The sequence below is a fragment of the Nothobranchius furzeri genome, chromosome 4, assembly GCF_043380555.1.
Source record: "Nothobranchius furzeri strain GRZ-AD chromosome 4, NfurGRZ-RIMD1, whole genome shotgun sequence".
In the NCBI taxonomy this organism is placed as follows: Eukaryota; Metazoa; Chordata; class Actinopteri; order Cyprinodontiformes; family Nothobranchiidae; genus Nothobranchius; species Nothobranchius furzeri.
The window spans coordinates 50,975,056-50,985,911 of NC_091744.1; the positions used below are offsets into that span (position 1 = coordinate 50,975,056).

The following is a 10,856-nucleotide window of genomic DNA, read 5'->3' on the forward strand; positions in this document are numbered from 1 at the left end:
GTTTGCTTTAATATCTGAGAATTTATACAGTAAATCTGTCTGAAATGTGGCACACAGGTACAGTACATGTCCCAGAGTAGGGATGTGTTGAAAGTTGGACATCAGCTATTAAGGATGATTTTTAATGAATTTCTGAAAATGACATAATTGTATTGACTGTATTGTATTGAATACAAGTTTGCTTTAATATCTGAGGATTTCTACAGTAAATCTGTCTGAAATGTGGCACAATGGTACAGTAGGTGAACCAGAGGAAAGATGTGTTGAAAGTAGGACATAAACTATTCTGGATAATTTTTAATGAATTTTTGAAAATGACAATTATATTGACTGTATTGCATTGAATACAAGTTTGCTTTAATATCTGAGAATTTATACAGTAAATCTGTCTGAAATGTGGCACACAGGTACAGTACATGTCCCAGAGTAGGGATGTGTTGAAAGTTGGACATCAGCTATTAAGGATGATTTTTAATGAATTTCTGAAAATGACATAATTGTATTGACTGTATTGCATTGAATACAAGTTTGCTTTAATATCTGAGGATTTCAACAGTAAATCTGTCTGAAGTCTGGCACACAGGTACAGTAGTAGCTCTTTTCCATCGCCTGGTCTGGGACGGTCAGGTCTGGGTATTATGGACCGGTATGTACCGGTATGGGTCTAGAAGTTTTCTGGCAAGCGTTTCTATCACATTCCAGGCTCCAGTAACTAGGCGGGGTAGCGTAATGCGTCACGCGCGATGTGTGCCTTAACGTCACACAGCGCGACGAGATCGCGCCAAAACACAACAACAATGGAGTCCAGTCACCAGCGCGTTCTTTCTGTTCTTGGTGTTTGGTATATTCTTTACACCCACATCACGATAGCGTTTAGAGCTATGCTGTGCGCATCGAGGAGGAGGGCAGCTGAAAGGCGACGACGCTTTCTGAAATTAATATCGGACACGAGGCATAACTTTCTACTGTTGAGACAAAGACGGAGGCGCCAGGTGGTAAGTAACTTCTAATGCTGTAATACGTCGTTATAATCTCTGAGGGGGTGTCTAGGGCAACTATCAAAAAACAAAAACAAAAAAAAAAGCACCAAAATCAAATGGTTTGGTTGTATATTGGTCATTTAAGACATGCTAAACATGAAAGGCCAACACCTAACTAAGTTTCAAACAGCTCCTGCACTCATGGTGATGCTAGTCAACAGGAGGGCCTGAATCCTTCACTCTTTACTTCCTGGGCATGTCATAGATAAGTTGTGCAGCTGTACTGAAATTATTATAATTAATTATATAGGTAATTACAAGCAATACCACATTTGTGCATTTTATAAAGTGAACAAAACATAACCAGTCACTGGTAGTGCCATAAAGAACAGCTGTTATTTTAACCTTAAACAAATTCTATTGATGTGAACTTTATGTCTATAACCATACTGTTTCAATCTTTTTCACAGCACTATTCTTTTTACTTTTACTGTGTTATGACTGTTTTTTTTTTTAGTTGGCTCTTTTGAATCAGCGACGGCAACCAACTGTGTGGGCCTTCAGCCGTGCCAGCGCCTTCTGGGATGTGACCATGCCAAACTTCACTCCGTCAGATTGGATAGCTCATTTCAGAATGTCAGAAGAGACCTTTTCATATCTTTGTTCCAAGCTCCGTCCAGCCATGCAGAAGAGGAACACCAACTTCAGAGCCTGCGTGCCACTCAGGAAAAGAGTTGCAATTGCACTGTGGAAGCTTGCAACTAACAGTGAATACAGGAGCATCGGGCTTCTTTTTGGTGTCAGCACGACCTCTGTGTGCCGCTGTGTGCAGGACTTCTGTAAGGCTGTCTGTAAACTCTTGCTTGCCGAGGTTATTGCTTTTCCAACTCTGCAAAAGCTACAGGAAATGGCTGACTATTTTGAGACCAGGTGGGGGGTTCCTCAGTGTGTGGGTGCCATCGATGGTTCCCATATCCCAATAATCGCACCACAGGGATTCCACACAGACTACTTCAATAGGAAAGGTTGGCATTCCATAATCCTCCAGGGCATTGTGGATGGCAGAGGCATGTTCTGGAATGTTAATGCAGGTCAGCCAGGTAGCTTGCATGATGCCCGTGTGCTGCGATTGTCCACATTTTGGGACTTGGTTGCTCATGGACAACTGCACCCAACTAGTACCAAGAACATTGAGGGAGTAAATGTAGGCTTTTATGTGCTCGGGGACTCTGCCTATCCTCTGCAGAACTGGCTCCTAAAACCATTTTCTGACAACGGTCGTCTCACTGCTGAACAACAGGCGTACAACAGGAAAACGTCCAGAGCCAGAGTTGTGGTCGAAAATGCATTTGGGAGGCTAAAGGGTAGGTGGCGATGTCTTCTGAAGAGAAACGACAGTGATGTAGAGCTTCTTAAACACATGGTGCTGACCTGTTGTGTGCTTCACAATATCTGTGAGAGCCATGGGGAGGAATATACAGAATGCGACGCACCTGCTGATGAACCAGTGGTTGCAAATATGCAGGAAGTTGCAGAGGAGGGCAGTGATGTGCGTGAAGCTCTGATGCGACACTTCACCCGCTGACCTCAGTTTGTGTTTTTTCTTTCCATTTACTTTGTTTATTGTTTTGACACTTTTAACTGTTGGAAGCCTGTAGTTTGAACTGAAATGTTTGTTTTATTTTCAGAACTTAATAAAGTACACTATTTTACTGTTAACAAACTGTTGCACCTTTTCATTTTAACATATATTTAAGGTGGGCTGTAATGTAATCTACATTTATTATGTAAACGTAAATTTGCGAGCAAAAATTTTTAAGACAATTCATGCACACCTTGTTTTTCTTTGAAAATTTATTGATAAAAAGGACAGACGGATAAAAAAAATTACGGGACAAATACATAGCACCTTACTGCCTGGGTGGTGGCAGGAAGTCAGAGGAGCTGCCCATTCTTTGTGCGACCAGTCCAAGAACAGCATTTAGGGCACCCAAATGTTCAAAATATCGCTCTGCGATCTGTAATTCATGTTGTCTTGCTGCTGCTGCGTCTTGTTGCATCCAGTTAACCTGCTCCCGGCTTATGCCTTCCATTCTGTCCATCTGCCTGCCATCTGCGATCTGCAACTCATCAAATATCACCTGTGTCCGTGCTTCCAATCGCCGTCTTCGGTCACCTGGAAACAACAACATTGACAATTACATTTGTGTTTATATGGATATCAAAATGTCAGTTGTCCAGTGAACTTGTCAGTTTTGTTTATGCACAAAGCAATTTTTAGAATGGTCAGACACTACCTGTGCGTCGACGACATGGTAGATGTTCCTCTCGAGTGGTAGTGGACAGAGGTGATGGTGGTGGCGATGGAACTGGCCGAGGCGATGGTGGCACAGAAGGTACGGACAGAGGTGATGGTGGCACAGAAGGTCCTGGAGTGCTACTTGAGGAAGTGGATGGTTCCTCTGAAGAGGGAGTGTTTTCCGCTTCAGATGTGTCTGAAAAACACAGATCAAAAAATTAGTCAGTAAGAAAAGGTCACGAAATAAATCGGTAAGAAAAGCACAATATTTTTACAGCAAAAGAGCATATAGGCATATAGTAAACTTAATAAAACTGCTATGATTTAAGGCCATTTTGTCATTTGGAACGTGTCCACTAGATGGCAGTAATTCGCCAGTGACGTACAGATTAATTGCAATTTAATGTTATATTCTTATTCATCCGAAAAATATATACTTGTTAAAAGTCCACTCTAGGCGAAAAACACTGCTGGCACGACTTTTGGGATATTTATAATATTAGATCAGCTCGCTTCTTCTCACTGTGCGTGCTCAGCTGTATAAAACAATGAGATGCTAACAACACTGAGATGCTAACGTGAAAGGCTAACCGAATTTCCCATGTTTTAAACAATGAGACGCTAACAAGAAAGGCAAACGCCGCTCCAGCCTCATGTACTCAACAAGGACATGCTAAACATGAAAGGCTTATATCGCGAACAGCGTGTTAAGAAACACGGGGGAATGCTAAATGAAGGTTAGCATAAACACGAGGGGATGCTAAGGCTAGTTAACATGAGGGGCTAAATCCTTTACTTGCTGAGCATTTCTTAAATAGCTGCTGCTATTATTCAGTGTTTTTGGTGCTGCAATGAATGGCCTGCAGAGCTAAAAAGACAACAAAAGAAATGCTTACCAACAGGGTTTATGAGTGACTCCAGGATACTGGTCGCTGAGTCCAGGCCTCCTTCGCTGCCTCGGTTTGACGGTCTGTGTCCATAAATAGCGTCCACCACATCGTACCACTTCCATGTACTTCGCCCATTCCCACTACGGCCGTTGCTGTCCTTAACTTTTCTGTAGTGGGCTTTTATTTTTTTCAGCTTAGCACGACACTGCTCGGAGGTGCGCTGGAATCCTTCAGCTGCCATGCGCTGAGAAACTTCTTTGAAGACTTTCTCATTTCTTATCATCCCATCCAGCTCGGCCTGAATGTTGCTATCTCCGATGATGGTGAGGAACGTTTGAAGCTCCGCATTGGACCAAAAGCTATTACTTGCAGGCATTTTCACACACAAGAAGTACAGCCAAACAAACACTGGAACTCGACTCACTTCCTTTTCCATCCCCTGGGATTGTCGCAGGTAGTTACGTAATTTCTCCCCCAATCAGAGGACTCTGGACCTTTTACGCTTTGGCTCCGCCCAGACCAAAAATCTCTGGACCCACAACAGAAGGGGTCCCGCTCTGGCCCGCTACTGGACCGGTTCGGGTAGTTTCCTGGACTGGTTTAAACAATCGAAACAGAATATTTAGTGACCCGATCCTTCCCATTCCATGCCAGTTTGGTCGGTGGAAAAGGCCTTTAGGTGTCCCAGAGTAGGGATGTGGTGAAAGTTGGACATCAACTGTTAAGGATGAGTTTTTATGAATTTTAGAAAATGACATAATTGTATTGACTGTATTGCATTGAATACAAGTTTGCTTTAATATCTGAGGATTTCTACAGTAAATCTGTCTGAAATGTGGCACACAGGTACAGTAGGTGACCCAGAGTAATTATTTGTTGAAAGTTGGACATCAACTACTCAGGATGATTTTTAATGAATTTTTGAAAATGACATATTGTATTGACTGTATTGCATTGAATACAAGTTTGCTTTAATATCTGAGGATTTCTACAGTAAATCTGTCTGAAATGTGGCACACAGGTACAGTAGGTGTCCCAGAGTAATAATGTGTTGAAAGTTGGACATCAACTACTTTGGATGAGTTTTAATGAATTTTAGAAAAATGGGGTACCGTAAAGACTGGTGTAAAAGCGCAAGGAAATTTACGCGGCGGATAAGATGCGGCTGGCTTGACCGCGGCTCACAAATGACGGCTCACTTACCGCGGTCGTCATTCCCTCTTCCAGGGAAGAAACGGACTCCCGCAGAGACGAGTTCTCTGCAGCGAGTCGTTCAACCTGCTCTTGGCTGAACTCCAAAGATGTTCGGAGGTTCTGAAACTCCTGGTGTAGAACTTCTAGCAGATTAAGTCGTCCCTCAAATCCCAGAAGCCATTTATCTGTAGAGTCCAATAATTCTGATATGTCCTTATGGGGAGATGAGGCCTCAGGCAAGTCCTGAGGACGGCTCCTCTTGGTCCCAGGTGTTTCAGGCTCAGCTGCTGATTTCTTCGGACCCATAACGAAAAACTCCGTCAATATAGTTTTGTAAACTTTCTAAATTTTCTTCACGTACCTCCTGATTGAGTGAGTTATACTTACCAGAATTTTTTTTGCGTTGTCAGTAGATAAATTAGGCAAAAATGCATCTTAATTGTTTGTGGATGTTTGCTAACGAGCTGCCATCAGCTTCAAACGCTGCTGTGTATCCGGTGATCGGCCGTCAGCGCATGCTCTGTGCTTCGTTGTTACTTTAGTCTTATTAACAGATCTTATAACTGAATGTCCTGAAAGCATTCACACACACACACACACACACACACACACACACACACACACACACACACACACACACACATTCTTGTCCTACACATACACACACACTCTCACTCACACATGATTCACTCCCATTCCTCTATTGTCTCTTTGTATAAATAAACTCTGTGACCAGCTGTTCAGGTGTAGCGTGATGATTTGTCCATTTCTGACCTGAAAGGCCCTGCTCTGTTTTGCTCTGTTCAAAGCAAAACGTTGGTTACGTATTGTAACCCCAGATTATATGAGTCTAGTCACAGCCCTTAAGCTAGCTGCTATTGGAAGGATGATCTCAGCATCAGCCAATCATGAAGAGCTTAAATGTACGCCCACCAATGGTGGGCACCCGTTGTGGGTATATAAGTGGAGCGACTTCACTGTTCGCCTCCGATGGCTCTTAGTCCTAAAAGAACCAGTGGGGTCAGTGGCTTAAGGGCTGCAACTAGACTCATAGAATCTGGGGTTACAATACGTAACCAACGTTCTATTTCATCTAGTCTTAGTCCATAAGCTAGCTGCTATTGGAATAATGCCCTAACCCACTGCTTAGCTCAACCAAAGGACACACCCAACATGTCTCCTTTTAGTGAGGGACGCTCAGCCGCAGCCCAGGGCTTAAAAGGCTGAAGCAACCAGAGAGGAGAGTGGGGCCCCACTAAAATTATCATCCACAAGAGGATGAACATCATTCAAGCAAGGCTGATGTGGTGCCATAAAGCCTTCACTCAGCCTGCTGAGGTCCAAGCAGTGAATGAGTGATGGATCCTGAAGACACATCTCGTAAATAATAACGAGTAAAGGAACAGGGTGAAGCCCATGACGCAGCCTGACAAATGTCTTCCATCGACACACCACTGTGGAGCGCCATAGAAGAGGAAATCCCTCTGGCTGAGTGAGCCCTGAGTATCTCAGGAGGATCCCGCCCTGATGATGTGTAAGCGAGTGAAATGGCGTCACATAGCCAGTGTGAAAGACGCTGGGTTGACAGCGCTTGCCCAAGGGAAGAATCTCTGTAGAGCACAAACAGGCTTTGTGAGCGGCGAATCCCTGAAGTGCGTGACACCTATCGTGCAAGCGCATGCACCAGCAGAGAAGGTGGGAAGCCGCCTCCTCATCAGAATTATGGGGAGGAGGAAAAAGTCCAGCCAATTAAATTGACCTGGATTTGAAGGAAGCATTAATGTTTTTGGGCACAAAGGCTGGGTTGGGGCATAAAACAGCACACCCGCCATCTTCCCGGATCCTGAGGCATGCGGGAGCCACTGAGAGGGCGGTTAGGTCGCTCACCCTCTTGACTGACGCCAGCGCCAGCAGCAAGGCAGTTTTGAGTGACAGGAACTTGAGTGAGACCTGGTCCAAGGGTTCAAATGGGGCTTCAGATAAGCCGCGCAGAACCACCGTTAGGTCCCACTGGGGAAATAGCGGGCGGGACACAGGTCTGTTCCTCCTGACACCTTTTAGAAAACGTATTGTGAGGGGATAATTGAAAACAGATCTATCTCCAAAACCCTGGTGACAGGATGAGATAGCTGCAGCATAAGTTTTAATAGTGCTGAATGTGAGGCCCCTGTCCATCAGTATCTGCAGAAATGATAGGACGTCCGCCAGCTGGCAGGAGAGTGCTTGAACATTCTGCTTTGTGCACCATTTCTGGAAAGCTGCCCATTTAGCAGCATAAGATGTGATGGTAGAAGGCGCCCGCGCACTCTGAATTGTGGCGACCACATCATGAGGCAGCCCAGAAGCCTCTAAGCGTGACCGCTCAGCGGCCAGACCCACAGCCGCTGGCCTATTTCGGGAGGATATTTGATTATCCCATCTGCCTGGAGAAAGGCGTCCACTCTGCACGGAGAGCCGGACACTAGCGCTTGTAGATCCAGAAACCATGACGCGGACAAGTGTCTGGGAGCTACCAGAATTTCCGAGAGCTGTTCCGACCGAACTCGGTCCAGGAGGCGGGGAATCAGTGGGACTGGCGGAAAAGCATACAGGGGCGTCTGAGGCCAGGGCTGGTGCCAGAAGGCGTCCGCTCCGAGCGGGGGATGGTCCCGGGGACTCAGGAAAAACCACAGGCGACACTGTGTGTTTTCACGAGCCGCGAACAGATCCACAGAGGGTTCCCCGAACCTCATCCAGATCTGTGATATCAGTGCGGGATGCAGACGCCAGTCGGAGTCGCGGGGTCCCCCTCTCGACAGGATGTCCGCTGCTATATTCAGGACCCCCGGAATGTAGGTGGCTTCGTGTGAGAGGATGCAGGGATTCCCCCAGTGAGCGAGGTCCCCACCCACTGAAGGGGGAACCCTCAACATACGTCTCCTCTGACGTATTGGGTGTACCCGGAGGCGGATGAACCAACACTGCAGGCGCCTCGTGTGCAGTAAACTTAGCGGCACCACAGCGTGGGCTGCAGCCATCATGCCCAGAAGTTCCATGACTAACAGGGCTCTCACGATCTTGCGGGGTCGCACGCGGGAGATCACCATGGTGAGATCTGCCGCTCTTGCCGGAGACAAACGTGCTCTCAGTAGAGAGGCGTTCAGCTCCACCCCGAGAAACACAATCGACTGTGATGGAAGGATGGAGCTCTTCTCCCAGTTTATGGAAAACCCCAGGATTGACTGATGCTCTGTTAACTTCCTGGTTTGCTCTGACGCCTCGTCCTTGGACCGGGCGCATATGAGCAGATCGTCCAGGTAAAATAAAACCCTCATTCCCGCAGTGGCTGCAGCGCGGTCTCCAGACATTTGGAGAAGGTGCGCGGGGCTAGCGAGTAGCCGAAAGGGAGGTGATTGAACTGGTATTGAACTCCCTTGAATGAGAAGCACAGGATCTTCCGGTGCTTGGGAATTACTGGGATGTGGAAGTATGTGTCTTTCAGGTCTATTGACGTGAACCAGTCCCCAGAGCGCACATATTCCAGGACTTACCTCATTGTTAACATGCGGAAATGCATCACTGCTATGGAGCAGTTGAACAGGGAAAGGTCGAGAATTGGTCTCATTTCTCCTGACTTCTTCGGTATTACGAAGTAGCGGGAGTAGAAGCCTGAGAGCTCTCATCCATGTGGGACTTGGGAAATTGCGTCCTTGGACAGAATTTCCCCCAGCTCCAGGGCCTGAGATTGTTCCTGTGACGTGAACGATCCTGTTGAAGGGAGGAGGAGCGGACTGAAAATGGACTATGTGACCGTAATGAATGGTGTCCGATATCCATTTGCTCATGAGGCAAAGGCGGCACCAGTCTTGCGCACGTTCCGACAGCGGACGCGTTTTCGAGGTCACGTGAACGACGTCTGAGGACTGGGTTCGCGCCCTTACCGCCATCGCTCGCACCAGAGAACTGGGAGCGACCCATGGAGGGCTGCGCTTGAAAGGGCAAGTGTGAAACAGCTGGAAGAGGCTGATCCGCACCGCGGAGCGTGGAGTCCAAGGATGAAGGACGAGTGGGAGCCGGGCCCGTGCACGGGGACGACAAAGCGGAGCACCGCCTTTGCCTCCGCGAACACATCAGAATACAAACACGCACATTACCAACTCCGGAAGACGATCAAAGCAGCCAAACGTGAGTACAGAGACAGGGTGGAGCAACAGTTTGACAACCCCCGGAGTATGTGGCAGGGACTAAACACAATCAGACTTTAGAGGGAAAACCAGAACACCGCAGACCACGGCCTCTCTGTGTGAGGATCTAAACGCATTCTATGCCAGATTCGACACAGCGAACACCATGAGACCGGACAGTGAGCGCACCGCAGATGACGTCAGTGCGCACACTGTGTCTGAAGAGGATGTGCGGAGGTGCTTCAGGAGGGTGAACGCACGCAAAGCTACTGGTCCGGACGGGATTCCCAGCCGCATCCTCAGGTCATGCGCGGCTCAGCTGGCTGGAGTGTTTACACACATCTTCAACCTTTCGCTCTCTCTGTCTGTAGTCCCAGCCTGCTTCAAAATGGCCACCATTATCCCTGTACCCAAATCCTCCACCATCTCCTCCTTGAATGACTGGCGACCTGTAGCCCTGACCCCCATCGTGAGCAATTGCTTCGAGAAGTTGGTCAGGGACTTCATCTGCTCTGCACTACCAGATTCACTGGACCCTCTACAGTTTGCATACCGCCACAACAGGTCCACTGATAATGCTATAGCCCTGACACTCCATGCTGCCCTGTCACACCTGGAGAAGAGAGACACGTATGTGAGAATGCTGTTTGTAGATTACAGCTCAGCATTCAACACCATCGTTCCATCGAAGCTGGACAGGAAACTGCAGAATCTAGGACTGAGCAGCTCCCTCTGCAGCTGGATCCTTAACTTTCTGTCTGACAGACGCCAGGTGGTCAGACTGGGCAGCAACACCTCATCCCCCGTCACACTGAACACTGGTGCTCCGCAGGAGTGTGCGCTGAGCCCTCTCCTGTACTCACTCTACACCCACGACTGCACGGCCATGAGAAACTCCAACATCATTGTGAAGTTTGCGGACGACACCACAGTGGTGGGTCTCATCACCAATGGCAATGAGATAGCCTACAGGGAGGAGATCAGCGCCCTGACCCACTGGTGTCAGGACAACCGTCTCACTCTCAACGTCACAAAGACAAAGGAGTTGATTAGTGGACTTCCGGAGGTGCAGAGGAATACACACCCCATCACCATCAACGGTGACGCTGTGGAGAGGGTAAGCAGCTTCCGTTTCCTTGGAATTCAACTGGCTGAGGATCTTACGTGGTCAGTGCACACGAACAATACAGTAAAGTAAGTAAGTAAGTTAAAGTTTATTTATATAGCGCCTTTCACAGATATAAATCACAAAGTGCTGTACAACATGATAAAGATCAGGGCAAATACCTGTAACCAATACAAACATCAGAAAAACAGTAGCAGTGATAAA

At 47.2% G+C, this 10,856-nt stretch overlaps 2 protein-coding genes across 3 annotated transcripts; one reads left to right on the plus strand and one right to left on the minus strand.

The window, feature by feature from the left end:
- The first annotated feature begins 597 nt into the window (after positions 1–597).
- LOC129157085 (uncharacterized) lies at positions 598–4,325 on the plus strand. Its single transcript, XM_070550245.1, has 2 exons — positions 598–3,376; positions 3,407–4,325. The coding sequence occupies exon 1, from the start codon at positions 1,573–1,575 to the stop codon at positions 2,563–2,565; it is 993 nt and encodes a 330-aa protein (XP_070406346.1). The 5' UTR covers positions 598–1,572; the 3' UTR covers positions 2,566–3,376; positions 3,407–4,325.
- LOC129157086 (uncharacterized) lies at positions 2,891–4,615 on the minus strand. Of its 2 annotated transcripts, XM_054736243.2 has the most exons (4): positions 4,176–4,615; positions 3,407–3,475; positions 3,278–3,376; positions 2,891–3,156 (listed from the first exon to the last, which is right to left on the minus strand). In XM_054736243.2, the coding sequence occupies exons 1-4, from the start codon at positions 4,603–4,605 to the stop codon at positions 2,891–2,893; spliced, it is 864 nt and encodes a 287-aa protein (XP_054592218.1). In that variant the 5' UTR covers positions 4,606–4,615. The 2 variants fall into 2 exon arrangements, with proteins under 2 accessions (XP_054592218.1, XP_054592217.1); XM_054736242.2 differs by having other exon boundaries at positions 3,278–3,475.
- Between the last annotated feature and the right edge of the window lie 6,241 nt (positions 4,616–10,856).